This window comes from Piliocolobus tephrosceles, chromosome 18, assembly GCF_002776525.5.
Source record: "Piliocolobus tephrosceles isolate RC106 chromosome 18, ASM277652v3, whole genome shotgun sequence".
In the NCBI taxonomy this organism is placed as follows: Eukaryota; Metazoa; Chordata; class Mammalia; order Primates; family Cercopithecidae; genus Piliocolobus; species Piliocolobus tephrosceles.
The window spans coordinates 4,530,524-4,550,726 of record NC_045451.1 but is presented as its reverse complement, the minus strand read 5'-3'; the positions used below and the strand labels follow the sequence as shown (position 1 = coordinate 4,550,726).

The 20,203-nt window shown below is 47.9% G+C and overlaps 1 protein-coding gene across 2 annotated transcripts; it reads right to left on the bottom strand.

Moving 5' to 3' along the window:
* Positions 1-7,971: 7,971 nt before the first annotated feature.
* ZADH2 (zinc binding alcohol dehydrogenase domain containing 2) lies at positions 7,972-19,920 on the bottom strand. 2 transcript variants are annotated; one of them, XM_023224794.3, is made up of 2 exons: positions 19,175-19,920; positions 7,972-12,700 (listed from the first exon to the last, which is right to left on the bottom strand). In XM_023224794.3, the coding sequence occupies exons 1-2, from the start codon at positions 19,396-19,398 to the stop codon at positions 11,776-11,778; spliced, it is 1,149 nt and encodes a 382-aa protein (XP_023080562.1). In that variant the 5' UTR covers positions 19,399-19,920; the 3' UTR covers positions 7,972-11,775. The 2 variants fall into 2 exon arrangements, with proteins under 2 accessions (XP_023080562.1, XP_023080563.1); XM_023224795.2 differs by having other exon boundaries at positions 18,762-19,317.
* Between the last annotated feature and the right edge of the window lie 283 nt (positions 19,921-20,203).

The following is a 20,203-nucleotide window of genomic DNA, read 5'->3' as shown; positions in this document are numbered from 1 at the left end:
AGGTAAAATGACTACTGGCGTGTAGTACACGAAGGGTTCTTATGGTCAGCATCAGAGACATTTATTTGGTGTCACCTGGCTCAGTTTTAGGCTGGGGAAGAGGGCTCTGCTGGCAGCAGCCAACTGCCACGGCTCATATCCCAGGGGTAAGGTTGCGCCAAGCGATTCACTGTTGGGGGCTGAAGGCAGGCACCCCAGCTTGTGCTGGGAAGACAGCTGCACACCCGGCTGCTGACCTGCCCTGTACCACTTCACCCGCGCAGCCCTGGGACTTGGCTGGACCTGCGGAAGAGATGGCAAAAGCCAGGGCCTGCTTTGGTGGCTGGTGTTCAGGGTCCTCCCTGGCACCTGAACTCCCACTCCAAGAGTGGTTGGAAGGTAAAGAAGAAGGAATAAGGAATTGTCACATCAGGTGCGTTAGAGAAGCCTCTCTTGAGCCCCAGTTCGCTTGTGTCTTCATTTGTGAAATAATAATATCATCTTCTTTGCTGAAGAAAAGAGTGCAGAGTCTAAGCTTGACCAGCACCCCAGGGGTGCCCTACAAAACCCTCATCATGCGTACCCCTTCTGCAGTGGCCCCTCCACCTTGGCACTTATGTAGCAGGGAGTGGTTGAGCAGGGGGCCTGCGATAAGGAGAAGTTTGGTCCTTGGCCAGCCTTGATTCAATGCCCAGCATGCTCTGTGTGGCCCTCGGTGTGGGGGATCCAGCGGTGATGCCCTTGGTCCCCGCCCTCGGGGGTCTTGCGGGACTCCAGCTCAAATGTGCATGGGCACCTCACGGGGACATCACCTCAGCTCCAGAGGGGACAGGTGTGCCGGGCTGGCCCTGTCGTGTCATGGTGGTCCTGGAACTCTCCGATTCCACAGAGCGGTGGGCAGTTTCCCTTCCCAGCATCCATTCTGTCTCTTCCCATTCTGTCTTGTGTCTTAACAGCCCCAGAGGTTTCTCGTGGTTCAGGTGGGATTGGCCCCTCCCCAGAGAGACATCTGCTCCTCTTGCCATGGGTATAATCTGCTTAGCCCAGCCTTGTGTTGGGAGGGGTGGTGTGGCAGGGTCTGGATAGAGTAGATGCAGATCCTCTCCCTCAGGCAGCCGTCTGATGAAGCAGTCTGAGATGGCCCGGAGGACGGCATGGCTGAGGGAAAGCCTGGGAAATGGAGCTGGGTCCATGATCGCCTGTGCTGGGAAGCTTTCTACCTGTGGACCTTCCCGTGCCGCGAGCTCTGTTGTTGCTTAAGCCAGTTTCAGCCAGATTTTCTGATGCTTGCACCCCAACACATCCTGTTAGATTTAAAAATAATCCGCTGGGGGCCTGTCACAGGTTAATTTTATTCCACTTAAAAAAATCTAGTCTCTTCCACTTTTGGGTGATAAGGATCATAGGGATAATGAATTACAAAATCTTGCTATTCACCGAGTGGTATCTCCTCTCATTTTTCCTACTCCCAAGTCCAAAAAACCATAAGGGCTGTAACTACTGTCCTGGCATCAGGGTGTGGGGAGCCTGTGCACACCTCCCTGACTGCCATTTCCAGAGTTCTCCTCTGTGCCTCTCTCATTCCAAGGGGAACGCAGGGAGAGGAGCTCGTATGACTGAGGGCTGGGCATCGGGACAGGCGCTGTCTGCTTTATGGGATGGCATCCAGAGGTTAGGGTTATCAGTATTCCTCCTGCATAGATGACAAACGAAAATGAAAAATCTGAGGTTCCTGTTCGTTAAAAATCTTGCCTAAAGTTGTGGCGACAATCTATGGAAGAGCGGGCTTTGAGCTCAGGCCAGTCTGACTTGTAGGTACATGCAGGCAAGACACAAGGTCCGTCACCCAAAGGAGTCTCCCCAGACAGCACCCTTGTCCACTGGGAATGGGGTCCTCACATGTGATGGGACCAAGCGTGATGGGCAGAATCCTACAGAGACTCTTCGTGGAAGGATGAAAGTTGGTCTAGTTTATCTTTGATAGTCCTTCTTATCTTTCCAAGGGTTTGGTATTCATTGTTTTGTTCACTCGCTGAATCATTCAGTTGACATATTCGTAGCCTACTATGCATTGGGTACTTCTTGGGACCCTCTTCAGTTCCAATACAACTTTCTCTGACACGTGAGGGTCAGAATAGTCCAGAGACTCCAATTCCAATGCCCAAGTATTAGGCACTACTGAGACTTTTAAAGACGTCCAGCACTCAGGGATTTATTCTGGGGAGTGCTAAGGAAGCACATGGGTTTGCTGCCAACAGAACATTGAAACTCATCTGAAGAACAAAATATGTATTTGTGGCACCATCGGGTGGACACCCTAGACCTGCACTATCCATCTTCTTTGGCCTTCCCAGGTGTGCAGACCGGTTTACCTGGTTTTCCAGGTGAGCAGCCTCAGGCAGTGAGGGCCCATGGTTTGCCTGAGGCTGTGGTGTGGGATTGAAAGGAGCCAGCACCAGCTCTCCAGAGTCTCATTTGCAACTGGAAAAAACTGCAGTGCCTGTCCTGAAATCCCACAATAGTATACACTTGTGAGGCACTGGGTGTGGACTTCTGTTCCATTTTAAAATGAAAGTGAAAAGCACACCTTAATTTAATACTTATCAGCGGGCACTACGCTCCAACCCCACAGTCAAGTCCTGGGAATACAGAGAGGATAGTGAGGTGAGATGGGTCCTGCCTTCAAGGAGCCCACAGTCTCCAGGGAGACAAGACACCGTGGAAGGCGTTAGAAATGAGATCTGAATGAACTGCTCGTGGAACCCAGCAGTGAGAAGATATTTGCCTCCACAGAACTGAGAAAGTGGTGAAAATAAACTCACTGAAGTTAGGCAAGCAACACACTGCCTACACTGTCACCCACCAGTCCCATTATTAAATGATAGCCACATCTTTTTAAGATTTGCTGGTCAAAGCAAAGGTCCCACCTGGCAGCCAGAGACCCCAGGGTTCCTCAGATCTCACGTATGGTCTACAAAGGCCCCAAGAAGCTGACATGCACAAGAGGTCCAGCCTTCCTGTCCCCGGCCCAACTCAGCCCAGGCTTCCTGTCCCCAGCCCAGCTCAGCCCGGCCTTCCAAAAGCTTTCTACTCCCATTCTCCCCACCCTGGCTCCTACCTTCCTTGCTGCCCCTAATTTTCTGAGGTCATCCCTGGCTGCCTTCAATCCTTCCTCTTTCTGCTCCAGTGTGTGCTGGACTCCGGCGAGTGCCTAGCCAGAGCTGCTTATTCTGCTGCTGCCGCTGCTCACAGGCATCTCCCCAGACCCTCCTGTTCGGCTCCATGGCCTCTCCTGTGGGTTGTGGCACATGCAGAAAAAGCACATCAAGCCTGGCTACGTGTTCCCAGGAGACTATGTGCTGTGCTGACCACAGTCGGAACCCCAAACGAAGGATGAAGGTCAGGTGCTCAGGGGCACGGTGTGGGGGCCTGCCCGATTTCCGCAGAGCAATACGTGAGAGCCCAGAACAGACGCTGGCTCCCTGCCTGGGCATCCGGGGCTATCTGCAAACTCCTAAAACTATATTTTATCTACGGCTCAATTGGCTTCCTTTTTGATAACAAGATGTTTTCTTGCATTTGTCCTAGACAGACAGGTGTTATTCCAATGACTACAGCGATGCATTACGAAGCATTTGTATAGTTTATAACATTTCCCTTATGAAGGCTACTGCCTCTTACATTACTATAATTTCTATGGGCCAATCTTTAAATAAATGCAACATGTGTTGCTGCCACATCTCTTGTTCCAAGTGACCCGATTCAAAGGTGATATAAATGGGATATTTCCTCTCTTCATCAGGATAGTTGTCTAGTATCTTGCTAATGACGACATAAGCTGAGTGACAGCGGGCCCCACAAAGGCCTTCTAGGAGTTTTACTGACCACTCCAGCTAAAGGAGTGAGGTTTAATTGGTGAGCCCAGACCAGTGGGGAGAACACTGGCCTGACAAAGAATTTGACTAGAAAAGCGTAAGGGAAACACCAAGGAGTTTAGGTCCTTTTCGGCCCTGCCTTGATCTGAAAGGCGGTGAAGCTGGAGGTCTAGGGCCCATTGTAGGCCACTCCTAATACCTTTGTGGACTTACTTCCTGCCCTGTTTAGAACTGTATGAAAACAACTGCCACCAGAGCCCTCCGAATATCAGACATACAATCAGGTGTCACAGCTGAGTTTCAGAAGGGGGATTCCTTTAACGAGGCTGAAAATGTGATGAGAAAAAGGAACCATTTTCATAGTTATATCAAGCCCCTGTTTTTGCAATTCACACCCAGGCTGCCTTTGGATTGCTCTTAAATGCCTGATGAAGCACCATTTTGCAAGATGGGAATCTCTTCAAAGGCAGTGTAATAATCCAGGACCTTGCCACCAGCAGCATGGGTTGGGGGGGATCACCCGGAAAATGCTGACTCTAAGGGCCTCTGCACCTCCTGAATCAGGACAATTAACTGAACAGGTGACTCGTATGGACGTTAGTGGGTAGGAAACACCCTTCTCTAGTGAAGAACAGCCTTGGTCTGAGAAATATCCATGGACCCAGGCTCTGCTCAACCAGCGATAAGTGATCTTGGGCAAGTCATTTTTCTGTGCTTTAATTTTTCCTTCTCTAATGGGAATCATTTGTCTCCACCTAATTAACAGTAGAGAAGTGAAGACAGCAAAATCGCAATCAAATACGTCAAATGCGCAAATAAGTTCCAAATGTTACAAAAAGTATAAGTACAAGTTGAAAGGACAAATATTCTCCAATACTGATAATGGTGGCATTTTAATTTTCCTGCTGCCAGAGAATGAGCATTCTCTACAGTTGGCTTGACACCGGGGCTCCTTCAACTGGCCCTCATTCCACAAGTAATTCTCCAAGTTACTTTGAGGAAAAACCCTCAAGGAGACAATTCAATTTCCAAATGTAAATTCCAACAACATACAGAGGGAACACGATCGCTACCAGTCCCCCGGTGAGAAGTGAGGTTTTCTACAGAATGTGATTGCCTTTGACATTGTGGCCATTCCTGTGAAGTGGTTTTTCAATGTTAAAAGAAGCTGTTTCTATTGGGAAGGGATTTGTTCATGTAAAGTTGAAAGTTTACGCTTGTTATGCATGAGTTCGAGGGAAGGAAGACAGAAACGATGTGGAAAGACGTGGATGTTCAATGTCATGTGGTTTTGAAGGGCTTCTTTCTGACCCTTAATTATGATCTGTCATTTATACAGAATATAGGGTTCTTGCCACATGTGAGCATGAAATGTGGACCCACTGATGTCTTCCCCACGCATATCCCCTTCACCTTAAAATACTTCCTGCCATCAATGAGTGAATTCATCCCCCAAGGAGCTGAGTCTACAGGATTCAGGATTTGATTTTGGGCGGAACAGCAAATTCAAATTCTAGATATTCTGCTATGAAGGCAAAGATTATGATAGTCAAACACTATCAGCTTTATATAGGCAAAAACATGTAGGTGAAATCCTTCTAGAGAATGAATGCTCTACACGATTTTCTCTATTTGATTTTATTTGATTTGTAAGCACACATTGATAGGAGCCCTACCTTGTAGCATTAAAACTAAATTATGGATATTCAACCATTAATTCCATTGAGGCTGACTTGTTTGTTTTTAACTTTCAGAAGACTGTGATATTTAGACAACACAGAATCAAATGATCTGGAATCCTAATTGTGCTGGATTAGAGTTGAACACACTTTCATGGTCAGAATCGTGATACTTCTAGTGGGTTTATCAACTCCTCCACAAAGATTTATAACAAAGGCCAATTGTTGTTCTGCAAACCCCTGGTCAGCCGTATCCCAAAGGACCCGGGCAGATGGTAAAGGGGACTGCAGAAAAGTCACCTGGCAGATGGGAGGGAATTGGCGGATGGGAGGGAATTGGCCATTGTCCGGGCTCCGTGACCTTGGACAGGGCACCTTTTCTCTCTGGGTCCCAGTTTCTTCATTCATAAAATGGGTAGAGCTAGATTATTCTTTAAATCCCAAATTTAACAGTTTAAAAGCAACTGGGACCGGTTGCAGTGGCTTATGCCACTGCACTTTGTAATCCCAGCACTTTGGATGGCCAAGGCAGGAAAGTCACTTGAGCCCAAGAGTTTGAGACCAGTCTGGGCAATAAGGGAGACCTTGTCTCTTAAAAAAAAAAAAAAAAAAAAAAAAAAAAAAATTAGTCAGGCATGGTAACGCACACCTGTAGTCTTGACTTGACTCAGGAGGCTGAGGTGGGAGGATCGCCTGGGCCCAGCAGGTCAAGGCTGCAGTGAACCGAGATCATGCTACTGTACTTCAGTCTGGGCGACAGAGCGAGACCCTTTCTCAAAAAAACAAAAACAAAAATAGAAATTGAGTCTTCTCATTCACAAGGGCCAGAGACGGGTGCAGGCTCCTTCCAGCTCTAGGTTTCTGCTGACAACCAGAGACAGGTGCAGGCTCCTTCCAGCTCTAGGTTTCTGCTGGCAACCACGGACCTCCAGGGTTTCAGCATCTAGAGCAAACCCTCTCCTAAGGACACCATTCCTTACCTACATTTCAACATCTCCCACCAACCACAGAAACCACCCACTGGATCATTCTAAGATCCTGTTCAGTTCTTTAGGTGCCAAGGATAAGACACCATAATTTTATGAGGATTTTTCTGAGCTCTAAGCATAAATCCATCTTTCACATTAGATGCTACCACCTCTGTGCAGGATAGTTTAATTATTTTAATTTCATATCATTTCAAAGAAACCATCAGATAGTGCTCCTCAAGGGAAATTTTGGCTTGGGGTGGAGGCACATGTTCAGATTTCTGTACTTAGGCCAGGTATGGTGGCTCATGCCTGTAATCCCAGCACTTTGGGAGGCCGAGGTGGGAGGATTTGCTTGAGCCCAGGAGTTCGAGACTAGCCTGGGCAACATGGTAAAACCTCATCTCTACTAAAAAATACAAAAAAAAAAAAGAAAGAAAGAAAGAAAAAGAAAAAATTAGCCATGCATGGTGATGCGCACCTGTAGTCCCAGCTATTCGGGAGACTGAGGTGGGAGGATGGCTTGAACCAGGGAGGCTGAGGTTGTAATGAGCCATGACTGCACCACTGCACTCCAGCCTGGGTGACAGCCGAGATACTGTCTCAAAAACAAACAAACTAACTAACAAACAAAAAAGTCTGCCCAGTGCTTCTCAGCATACACGAAAACGTATTGGTTTTCCCCAAACTCTGCTCACCATACTTACCCTATGGCTTGAGGGCACCCCAACATGCTTCCTGAGGACAGTCAAGCCTCCTGGAATGCAGTGAGCTAGCACCGATGGGCAGGTCTATAACGTGCAAGAATAGACTCGCGGACAGTGTGGACCACAAGGCCCCTTTAGTCTTGCCACTGTGTCACACTAGCTACTCAGCTAGGGAAGGAATTAAACAGGATTCAAGCAGACATAATTGAAATATGTACTTTTTTGACTTCCTGTGAATATCAACTACTACGTAGAATCACTTGATCTGACACATATTATTAAAATGTTGTGTTTTGTATAACTGTTTTTTTTTTTTTTTTTTTTTTTTTTTTTTTTTTTTTTTTTTTTTTTTTGCCAATGTTCCATAGTTGGTTCATGGTAACAGCAATAAGGTTCTCATGCCAAGCATTCCTCCTTTTACAAGAGGGATAGCATGATGCTATAAGCCTAGGAAAAATAAAATTCAAAAGTTTAAAATGAAAAAAAAATAGAATAAGACCTACTACTTGATAGCACAACAGGGTGACTATAAACAATAATAACTGTACATTTAAAAATAACTGAGTGGAGCTGGATTGTTTGCAACTCAATGGATAAATGCTTGGGGAGGCAGATACCCCATTCTCTATGATGTGCTATTTCACATTGCATGCCTGTTTCAAGACATCTCATGTACCCCATAAATATATACACCTTCTAGATACCCACAAAATTTAAAAATAGAAAAAATGAAAAAGTTTAAAGCGACCACACCAACCCGTACTGATAATCCAGTTTTGTATTTTGACTTTTGAAATATGATCACAAACGTTTAATGCTGGGCCATAACTAGGAAATTAGTTACTGAACATCGAACTTTCGACAAAAAAGTCCATGAAGTTTGCATAGATAATTCTTGTTTAACTAATAAAATATTTAATAAAACGAGAGTAGAAAGTATAGAGAAGAAAATTATGAATTCATCAAATCAGGCCATTTTGCATCCAGACTGCATTCCGAAAACTTGTTTAACACCTAGGAGATTGTTATCCAAAGTTGATAGTGCCTGGTCTTTTTTTCATTGTTTTTGCTCTGAAAGCTGTGCATTACTCATCTCTTTTTACAGAAATCTGAAATACAGTATTTATCCCATATGTCCACATGGTAAAGTAATTAAGAAAAATATTTTCAGCGCTTAGCACCCCCACCCCAATTTAAAGGAAACCCTGACTGTAGTAAATTCATGCTAACTGAGAACTCCGGGGAAGGGGTTAAAACATTACCCAGGTACAAGTAGGGTGGCCATTATAAATGTTACCCAAATAAAAGCCAGAAACAGGAAGCCAAAAACCAGGTCCCTAAGGCAGGCATGTGTCTTAAATGATATCATTTGTCAAGTTTCCAGCATCTTGTGGTGGTGAACACAAAAAGAAGGTCTGTGTTGTACTGAGGACATTACATCCTCATTAGCTGAAATGTTCCACAAGTACATAACGCAGGATTTTCATTTTAATAAGAAGCAGCTACTTGTCACTGCACTTTCATTAGATAAACACAGAATGTAATACTAATGACCATTTACAGAGACTCTATCCTACTCCTGAGGTACTTCATCCAGATGAAATCATATAATGACAATTTATAGAATAGATGATGCAAAACTTCCTTCATTTCTTTGCAAACTATTCCTTGAAATCTTTTTTTTTAATGAAGTCAGTTAACAGCAGTAGTCATCATCAAAGGAACCCCTAAATGACACTGCTGGTATTTTCTGCCTGCAAAACAGGTTTGAACGAATAGCATCTGGCTCTTTAGAAGTCATAACCAAATGGTAACAGATCACTGGGACTCCTCAGTTTCCCAGAGGCAAGCTCCTTCTACCCTGCCCGGCTGGTGACCTTAAGCCTGACATGCAGAGTAGTCCACACTGAGAAATAATTTACCCATTGGGATTGTTCCACCCCGGCCCCTTCTCTAAAACAAAGACTGACAATTGCCCTGAATTATGGATGTACTTTTTGTGATATGTATTACAGTTCACAAGAAAGGTGTTGAGACCATCGTACCATTTCACCTCCCATTAGAGGCTGGTCTTGAACAATAATCCCAGAAGATGAAACTGATGCTGAACTATGACCCTCAATTTACAAATCATTTTTCAAAAGAATAAAAAAAAAGTTTAAACATATTTTTGGCATTATCTGAACGGGCGGAATCTTTCATGCTTGTTTTCTAAGAATAAGTGAAAACAGCATGCCGTGCACTTTCTTAGTTTGTGGAAAGGGAGAACATGAGGTTTTCAGATTATACTTTATTTTAATCCTGGGTGTTTGAATTTTATTTTTACATAGCTGAATTTAGTATATTCCCTCAAAACATAATAAATTTCTATTCTGTAGCTTAAGGGATCCATCAGTTAAAATGTTGGTCTTTCATCTTTATTACCCTCCCATTAAAATGAAAGAAACCGGGACTCACTTCAGTTTCGAAGAAGCAATTTAATTGGTCATGCCCTTAGTCCCCAAGTCTTTACAAAGGGAGAAAGTACATTATTGCTTAGATTTCACACATCTATCTGCATAAGAGGCAACTAAGCCTTTTGGACATAGACTATGTTAAATTTAATAATATTCTTTGATTAGATTATTTTATTACAACATTTTTCCATTACCAGTCATTTCCTGTGCACAGTTACATTCATAAAACCTGCTCCCCCCCTCCTTTGTTTGTTTGTGAATGTAAAAGCAAGGCAAAGTCTCTTTCCGTGTTGCTGTGGCTGTTAGGTCTGAAAGGGACGGATGAATAACTAAGCACCACACTGGACAGGCTTTCCTAGTCCTCTGCGCCAGTAACCCTTTGCTATAATGAGGACACAAAGAGCCTCGCATCAGGCCGCTACCCTTCTTCATAACTCAAAAGCGTCACAGTGGCAATAGCCTCTAGTGCTATTTGTCTTTAGTGCAGTTGTGACACTTCGGCATGATCCATAATTTGGCAGCTATTTACCGTGACATTTCCCTTCAGTGCAGCCATAACATTCAGTGAAGCCATTATTTGGTTCCATTTACCATATAAATTGTATTGTTGTGCATGCATGCTAGCAGCTACATTAGGTACCTGAAAATGAGTAAATCTTGTAAAATACATACTAACAGCTATTCAGCAGTAGGATTTCCTCGCTCCTGAGATGGAAGGAAAGAAAAATTAAATACGGTCCCCAACTTTCCTAGAGCATCTTTAACTGCGTCCATATTTATTGAGCAGGTTAGATACACCGAAACCTAAGACTTTGAAAAATAATCTGGTGGGCTTCACCTTCAATTAGAAGGGCACCGTGGGGTTTCAGCGCAATGGTGACAGCGGCAGCAGTCTTCAGGGCACTAAAGGTTAAGAGGGAAGCCGATGAGCCACAGGCGTGATTCAGAAGAGAGGGTGCAGGTTTTGCTGCTTTTCCTGTGTGGTCAGTGGGTGAATGTGGGACATCAGGCTGTAGTGCTAAGGAGCATCTCATTCCACCAGAACACGGAGAGGGAAACAGGAATGCAGAATGAGTGGCTGCTGTTCTGTTCCCAGAATCAGAGGTAACATATAGCTTCTGGTTTGAAAGCCTCTAAGGAAAAGCAAATGTATTCTTCCTTGAGATGACTGAGGTCCCTACAGGGCACAGGGCGATGGGACGTGCTGTACCTCGGGCATTGCAGCACACTGTTATTAAGGCCTTGCGGTGTGCCTAGACAGCGGTTCCCTCCTGGGGCCCGTGTTTTATGGCGAACCCTCACTGTGAAGGGAGCGCATACTTTTCTCTTTCCTGTGCCTATATTAATTTCAAGTGCCCCTAATCTCTGTGATTTCCCTTTCCAAAACCTACTTTCTGTCTATGTAAGTTTTCAACATTAATTTGCTGCTTCAGAGGGAAGAGAACATTTCCATTTCACATGTGCCTTACCAGGGTGATGGTAGATAAAAGCCATTACGTGCTACTTCTTCAAAACACATCTGTGTTCACAGAATCATTTTTCTAATAACAAAATCAAATTTGGGAGGAAATTCCCCACATGTCCATTTAGATAGTTGGTTAGTGATTTATAGGGAAAAAAAGGAGCATTTCCTGAGGATACAGATTCTGAAAATACATGGCTGGCTTTTGCTACCCTTCTCACTCATGAACTGCTTATTAGCATAAGACCAAATTCTCCCAAAGCAAAGATCCTTTCGGGAACCACTTTCAAAACTGATTTTAAAATCTGATCAAGCTGAAGACGTACTGACTCGATCAGATGTGGCATCAGGAATGAATTTAGTTCCCTGGAACAACAAAATCTGGAACGAGACCATCCATGACTAAAGAATTGAATATAAGCGTTTTCCCTCTTAGCCATGGAGGGAAGTTTTATTAGCACTTTTTTTCCCCCCAAGGGAAGAGGAGGAGGAGAAGGGGGAGAAGAAGAAGAGACCCATTCATTAACACCTTACTTTTGTTTTAAGAAATATTATATCCATTACCAACTAAAAATAAATTGATTTGAGTAATTCTGAGACATAAAGTGCCCATTTTCTTTCTCCCTTGATTTATGTCATTGTTCTGTTTTTACAGCTTACTGTTGACAGAGTGAGGTAATTCAACTACAATTTTTCCAGTGTTTTTTCCCATGTACATATAATTGACAGCACGGAATATGGACTCCAGGCCAGTAAACCTGCCCTCTGGAGACAGATCTCCAAGGTCCACCTCACAAACCAGGTCTCCACTCACACACATCTCAAGCAAGTGCCCCATGGCTGCTTGATACTTAGAGAGGTAATGGTTCAGGAAGAAGCCCTGCACGCTGGCAGATTTCTTGAGCAGTTTGGCTGGCAATGTTCCTGCTTTCACAGGCGAAAGGCCAGTAGGAGTTTGGTAGCCAGAGACGAACCCTATTACTATCAAGCGCCCTTTGGTAGCCAGGGCGTCTACAGCCAAGTCAAACATGGCTCCCCCAACAGATTCATAGACCACATCGACGCCTTCAGGGTACTCCTGCTTAAGGACGGTACCTGCGGGTTCAGTTTTATAGTTGATAGGACGATCACAGCCAACAGATTTCAGAAAAGCAGACTTTTCATCAGAAGAGCAGGTTCCAATTACATGGCACTTTGCCTTCTTTGAAAGCTGCACGGCAAACTGGCCCGTTCCCCCAGCTGCTGCTGTCACCAAAACTTTTTTCCCTTCCGACAGTTCTCCGAGCTCTTTCAGGCTGATGTATGCGGTGGTGCCACTTACCAGCAGGGTAAGATACTCGGGTTTCACTGAGGGCACTGGAGTTGCAATGTTGGCAGGCACAACTGTGTACTCAGCAAAAGAACCAGGTGCCATGTAAGCCACAGCTTGGCCAACTGTGTATCTGGCACTAGCAGAGAGGCCTAGGGCCACCACCTCCCCAATGCCTTCGAAACCTATGTCAAAGGGAGGCTTAACTGAGGGGTCATAGCGGCCTGCTGAATAGTTGATGTCAGATGCGTTAACACCAACAAATCTAAAAGAAAACAAACAAACAAATATATTACGATGGGTTTTTTGTTAGGCATTTAGATTCTGCTTAGAGAAATTCCTCTAGTTCTGGCTACTGTGGAGGGGTTGCTAAGCTATACAATCTGATCGAATTTGAGAAAATTAGTCCTGCTGCCCAGATAAAAAAAGAAATTACACAAGCATTAGTTCAACATGCTTTGTACTCAGTTTTTGGCATATTTTATCCTGTCATCAGTTTAGAAATAATTTCGTATCATTTTAAATGGCAAGTTGTTTGTTTCACATGCCATTTATTTCTGTTTTCTTTCAAAAGTAGAAATAAGAAAAAAAAAAAAAGAAAAGAAAAAGAGTCAGGAAGTTCTCATTATATATAAACTTCACTGGAGCTGTGAGTTGGAAATTAATTGGCCTCTTAACAAAGATGTTAAAAACAATACTGGGATAAAATATATTCAAAGAAGTAGACTTGTATTGATTCTGGCAACAATTTAACACTTAAGATAATAATAGTAATGACAATGATATTATTAAAGATTGATGGAATGTACAAGGTCACTGGTTGCTACATGTTCCTGCAGGGGTTGTTTGAAGCACTGTTAGAGTGGCTGTCGCAAATTTTCTTTCTGATGTAACTACATCCAGTGTGAAAATACGCATTTTGATTAATTGAACAAAAATTGGGTAGAGCGATTTTTATGAAACATTCAACATTTCACAGTCCTTTTCAGATGAAAAGGAAAGCAAATCGTCACTATATTTTTCCTCAACAAGAAGCAGAGACATAACTTGATTAATACCAGATGATTATTTTCAGTTTGGTGTCCAGAGTCAATTTAATTGCGAGGCCAGTATTTTTCCCAGCTTTTTTCATCTCAGTGTACCTCATAACAAAAATATCCTGATACATAGGAGGAAAAAAGCCATCTACTAAGAATGTCAGGAGGTGGCTTAGACACATAACGGAAGACCCTAAAAATGTCATTTCCACCTGTAATAGAATGAAAAGGTAATAGTAACTAGTGGCAGGAGGAAAGCTGTTAAGTAGGTCATTTTAAAGGAATTCACTTTTAACTTAATAAACCAAAACTGCCCTGTATGCAATACACTTTCACTGTGATATAGATAATACTCTGCGCTTATAAATGCTCACTTATGATCATCCCCCGTGTATCTACAGGACAGAAAAGTCTCTGTATATTGCAGAAATAAGAACACGGGGAACAACTGCTTTCTGTGATGTCAAGCTGCATTCAGACGCTAGCACACCACACAGCCTCAATAACACCCTACACAATTCCATACCCATAGAAGATACACAATCACGAGAAGAGGGGAAGATGAGTTTTGCTGGTTTCTCATTTGGCATTTAATATCAAGATGCCTATGTTTTTTTTTTTTTTTTTTCCTACATTCTATTTTTAGAGAAGGGAAAAAGAACCTGCCATCTTTCCTTTAAATTTACATAATTTTCAAGGCCTGGCGTTTAAAAAGGGCCCACTTCCCAGGAGCTTGCTTCTGGACTTCACAGCAGCAGCCCAGGGCAGAGCCAGCTGGAGCCGTCTCCGTGCCTCTGCCTTAGGCTGTAAAGCAAACTCCAGGAAAGGTGCCCGTGGGGGTGGAAGTGACGGCAGGGTTTGCTCTGGAGGTGGGGGGACAGGAACCGTCCCACTGCCAGTTGTTCTGCCATCCTTTGCCCATGATTAACCCATCCCACGCCCTTCATCCCTCCCGGCTTGGCTTGTCCCCCTGGTGTCTCCGCAGTCCCAAAGGCAGTGGCCGCTCCTCTGCAGGGAGACCTCGCCTTGGGCTCGGAGGGACGCCCGGGCGGCCAGCCCCTCTGCGACGGCAGCCCTCGGAGTCCTCCCCACCTCGGAATGGGCACGCCCTGGGGGCTCTGCAGGAGGAGAATGCAACTCCCCCTCTCCCCGCCCCAGGCTGTGGTTTGCCACTTCCTGGGAAGAGGTGGAGAGATGCAGCAGGACGCACACCGGAGCAGCCTGGGGAGCGCGCACACGCGCTGGACCCGGTCAGCAGAGGCCAAGTTTGGGAGGGGGGAGTGGGGCTCTGCTGGGAGCTGGGGTGGCTGCAGCCAGCCAGCGGCTGCTTGAGTTTGCCAGGGGGCTTTGCTTGAAAAACCACACCAAACATCGTAGTTATTCGCAAGGGCAAGCGCTGGAGAGGTGGCAGCAGACGAGCGGGGCCCGTGTGCCCGTCCAGGCTCCGTCCGTCCAACTCCCTCTCCCTCAGAAGTGCCTGCCGCCGCAGTCCTCAGCTCCAGCCCTGCAGTCCTGCGGCCTCCCCACCGCCACCACGGAGAGGGGGATCACTGACCCCAACTCCAGGGCGGGCCGGGACCGCGCAGGCCGGGCGCCGCGGTAGAGCGGAGGCTCCTCGGGCCTGCGACCATGACCTCGGCCTCTCCCGGCCAGGCGGCGGCCTCCGGCAGGCGTGGCCAGTCCGTGCCCTTCGTCCCAGCGCTGGCCGCGCAGCTCTGCCCGGGTGGACAAGTTCTCTCCGAGTCCCGCACATGTAGCGCGCCGGAGCGCAGTGGCCGCCAGACAGGGCCCGCCGGCGGCTTGACCATGACCTTGGCCTCGCAGGCACCCCCATTTCTCACCCTCGCTCTCCCGCCCTGCCGTCTTCTAAATTGTCTGCGTCGTCGGTGAAGGAGGCTTAGGCTGGCTGACGGCAAGCGCCCGCGGTGGCTCGGTTGGCTCCTGGCACCGCGCTCTCTCCCTGGTCTCCCTGCCCCCGGTTCGCTGACCCCACCTCCACCGGGATCCCCTTTTTGACACGGCTTCGCCCCCGCGGCTGTTGGGGACCCTCCACAGCCCGGGACCCGCCTGAGTCCTTACCTCTGCGTGAGCGTCCGCAGCTCGCGCCTTCTGCTCCACCAGAAACAAGTTCAAGCGCAGCCGGCGCAAAGCGAACGGGGGGCTTGGGATGCGGAGCAGGGGCGGAAGGGCCAGGGAGCCACAGAAAACAAGAAAGACACGCTGGGAAGGATGCGAGCATTTGGAGACCCTCCCTGTAACCCCCTTTAATTAAAAATATGTGCATGCAATGAGTGCAGGATTCCAGTAATCCGACGGGAGGACCCACTTGAGACTAAAATCCAGGAACCCCAGGAAAAAAGAATAGGACCGGCGCAGGCATTCTCCAAATCTATACCCTTCTAGAATCACCAGCTTATCTGTACTAAAAAGTACTAAACTCCCTCGTCTTGTTTACTGAGAAACAGAGCGATCCTGCGGAGGGGAGGGGAACGCTTTCCTCTGAACAAAAACCAAAGGCGAGGATTCAAGTCCAGAGTAAAAGCCTTCAATACTGGGAGACAAAACAAAGTCGCCCAAACCAGACCTGCCTTAAGAAAAAAAAAAACAAACAAACAAAAGGAAAAGAAAGGAAAAAAGAGAAAGAAACGAAGAAGGAAAAGAAAGACAAGAAAAAAAAAGTGTGTGGGGGTGGGAATCTCGGCCTGAAGAGTCAGCAGAAAATACTGTTCCCCTCCCGTAAGCAACAAACCGTTTATCAAAAACGCCTTCCCCATCCCCCACCTTCCCTTAGCCATTCCTACAAACTCTTTGCTCCATTATCTTACACTTGAGCAGAAAATCGTTAGAAATATTTGGAAACGAAATAATCTGTCACCTTCTTACGAAAAAAGCTAAAAATAGTACATAAACTGACTTAACCTGGGGGCGTCTCTTTCTTTTTCTTTTCTGAAGACTGAGCGTAGAGGGGTAGATGGGAAGTTGTTCTCGGATACATAAAACAGTAAGGTAAGAACTGGATAAAGGACCATCAATTATACATTCTATAGGGATTTTATACACCCCTTCTTACATCTTTTCTAAATAGTAAACTTTATTATCCTAAATCAATGTCTAGCTTACAAGCACATCCCTCCCTGTGAATGAAGAATTTGTATTTTCTGCTAAGATGCAATGAAATGTGCAAATGGTTCACTGAAATAAAAAAAAAAAAAGAGTACAATTAAAACCTCCAGACATCTTTCCAAACAAGTGCATTTAAGCTTACTCAATTCATTCTAGAGCGGATTTTATGATGATAAAAATGAGAAGCACTTGCATAAAATTTAAAGCAATTAACATTGCTTAGGGGAGATTTGGTCTAGGATTAAAATGAACTAACATGCAGTGAATTATTAAGCCTCTATTCTTAAAAAATTCAGTAAAATGTTACATCCACTGACACTGTTTGCAAGAATACAGGATCCTCCTACAACGTGGTGGTGGGAGCAGATTTTCCAACAGAGTAGGGAAAGGGGGAGGCAAAGATTCCGTCCCCTCCCAACTCAAAAGAAAACTGGCCCCATTCTTTTCCGTTAAGGATTCGAGGAAGAAACTAGAGGTCAGGTTGTTCATATGGAGATACTATTTATATTAAAGGGATTCTTGGCATGTGTGCAGGGAAAAAAAGAGGCATGGATTGTAAAGTTGAACACACTGAGGAGCTCCAAACATGGGAGTCTGCACTCCCGCGCTCTGACCACAGAATTCAGGGATCCACCTGTCTCCCGCCCCGGGACCAACCCTGGTGATCCAGCACAGGCAGTGCCTAGGCACCCTGGCTCTGCCCCTCTCCCCAGGGAAGAACTAGCCCTTTGGGGAAGGGGAAAGGGAGGGGTCCCGGGGCAGAAGTAAGCCTGAAGGAAGAGGAATCACAGGAGGAAAAAACCCCACAGAGCTGATTAACACCGCAGGTAGAGAGGCCCAGGAGACCCAGTGCAGCCCGGCAGGAGCCCTCTCCCCCTCTCCACCTCTCCACCGAAGGCGGGTGGTCCCACCAGGCTGTGGCTTATAGTTCTCTAACGTCCCACCTTCCCCCTGCCCCTCCTCGCTCAGTCGCCTCCTCCCCATATCACACTATTTCCAAAAGGAATTTTATTCACAAACTTGTGTGTGTGTTTATACTAGTGTTTGCAGTCAAGAATATACTTTATCAGAGGGAGAAAAAGGGAAAAACCCTGTGTGGAATTTCTTGCCCGTCAAAGTTTGTTGGGAAATCTTTTCAGTCTGGTGTCATTTCAACTTCCAGCAAATCATTCGTGCATTTTGTGTGCTCCCCGTGAAAACACACGCAAGCCCTTCTTTTTAGCTGGGCTGTGTGCACGCTCTCAACATCACTGGCATTTCATCCCATAATGAATCAATCCTCTGCTGTGTCCACAGCCAATGCAAACATTTTCAAGGATCCCTCCACACTCCCCTTTAAGCCATTCCAGACCAGTCCCCCACCCCCGCCTCCACACAATGCCACCCATGGTTCAAATCATTCTTCGCGAAAGGTTTCCAAAAGTTTTATACCCTGATCAGCATTCTTCCATACTACAGTCTTGTTAGGAAGGCTAATAGGAATCTCGAAAATGGACAGATTAAATGCTACACCAAGCTACTTAGGAAGGGTACATTTTGTCCTTCAGTCCGTGCATGGGACTTTGCGGTACTTTCTAGCACAGAATTTACAACAAAGTTACAGTCAGAACTTACTCCTCCCCTTCGATATTATTCAACTTGAAACATGCAGCACTGTAACCATTTCGATGGGACTTTGCAGGCCTCTGCAGAGGGCAGAGAGGAGCGCCTTGCCAGCCAAGTCGGGCAGCCAGGGACCCACGGAGCAGAGACCCAAGCGGGCATGGCTCCGATACAGGGTGAGATCCGCTTCCTCCCTGTTGCTTCGCCAGTTACTAAAGATGAGTGAGGCGGAAACACACTACGGTGGGGAGCGTGGCGGGTGGAAGAGCCAGAAGGTCTCGCAACAACCCGGTGTCACCTGAATGTCTGCAAAACGTGCCAGCAAAGGCAGCCATGCCCCCACCCCGACCCTGGCCCAGCTGCCCAGGACACCCGCCACGCGAGGGTCGTTACACTCAGGGGACAGACAACAGTCACGCTGCACTGACAACACTCAGACAACACCGGCGAGGTGCACACCCACACACCCAACAACAGGCTCCGCCACTGCGAGGTGGCTGCCAACCTGGAGGGAACAGGGAAACCCAGCCGGGTCCCAGCCTCCTTCCTCCAAAGCACGTTTACCTAAACGTCGCAGTTTGCGTCCAGGCTGCTCCCGCTCCACCCTAAAGATTATGTCAACGCAGGAACTGTGGGTGCCGGCGGGGAGCCTCCCCTTCTGGGTCCCGTCGGTTTTATTTCGGGAGCGGGAGGGGGAGGAGGGAGGGCTGGAGGAGGGGAGGGGAATCCCAAATTAAAATAACCCTCATTTATGAGGACGTTCGGTGGCATCGGATATTCACACCAGCAACAGTCACATCACATTCTCCTTCGCCAGATGGCGGCGGGTTCAACTTCCCGGGATCTCGCAAAGTCAGGCTGTGCGCCCGAGCGCGCGCCGGAGTGTGGGCACGCGGGCGGGCTGGGGACGGCGGGAGCGGCGCTGCGCGAGCCGGGGGCGAGGACCGGGTCGTGGGGCGGGAGGGCGCCGGGCTCACCGGTTCCGGACGAGGAGGTCTCCGTCCCCAGGGAGAGGCACCGGGCAGTCCCGGCTCAGGGTGACGGCCTCGCGGAAGTTGGGGCTCAGCCGGGTCACCACCAGCTTCTGCATGGTTCGGGGAATGGCGGAGCCCTGGAAGTCCAGGAAGTGGCGGGCGTACGACATGTCCACGATGGCCCGGGCCCCGGAGGACGCCAGCCGCAGCATGGCCCGCGCCTCCATCCGCTCTCTGCGCCGACGCTGGCCGGGGTCGGGCCCCGCCCGGGCCACTCGGCTCGCTGTGCTCTGCTCGGCTAGGGCGGGCGGGTCCGCCCCTCCTCCGGCCGGCGCCCTCCCCTCGGCTCCCCCCTCTTCCCCGCGTCGCCCGCTCCCGCTCCCCCCGCCTCCCCGGCGCCGGCGCAGCCCCCGCAAACCCCGGCGCACCACCCCGGGTGTCCCGGCCTGGGGACCGCTGTCGCCCCGGCCGCTGCTCCTTTAATCTTTTTGTTTTGGTTTGAATCTGCTCGGCGCAGACTGGCCAAGGATCCTCTCCGCCCTCCCCCTTCCTCCTGGCGCGGGAGAGGCACCGGATATCCCCACCCTCCTTGGGCTCTAAAAGCCGGATTTGACTCCTCTTGGGCAAGGGGCGGGGGGGCGGCGGGCAAGGGGGGACGGGGAACTCGCGCGTCCCACGGTCGTCCGCGGCCCCGAGCCGGCGGCAACCCCGGGCGTCCCCGGAGCGGCGCGGCGGCCGGCGCAGGCGCCTCCCCTTCCCGTGCGAAGCGTTCACTTCCTTGCAAGGTGGTACGAATCAACCCCGAGCGCGGCCCGGGCGGCGGGGCACGACCGGGGGCCCCGGGCTGGGCGGGGAGCCCCTGCCGCCGCCGCCGCACGCGCACCCGCACCAACCGCGGGGCGGGGAAAACTCCAGTGCCTCCCGCGCCCCAGGCTGGTGGCTTCCTGTCCCCGGAACCCTTGCCCGTGCCTTCTGTCCACGGTCTGTCCCATGCAAGTTGCACGAACTAAGCCATTTTATTTATTTTGGCCT

What these genes read in the sequence shown, in the direction of transcription:
- ZADH2 (XM_023224794.3), bottom strand. Translation starts at nt 19,398, where the DNA reads ATGGAGGCGCGGGCCATGCTGCGGCTGGCGTCCTCCGGGGCCCGGGCC. An exon ending in GACCTCCTCGTCCGGAACCG is followed by an intron (nt 12,701 to 19,174) that starts GTGAGCCCGGCG and finishes GTTTTCTTTTAG; the next exon opens with ATTTGTTGGTGTTAACGCAT.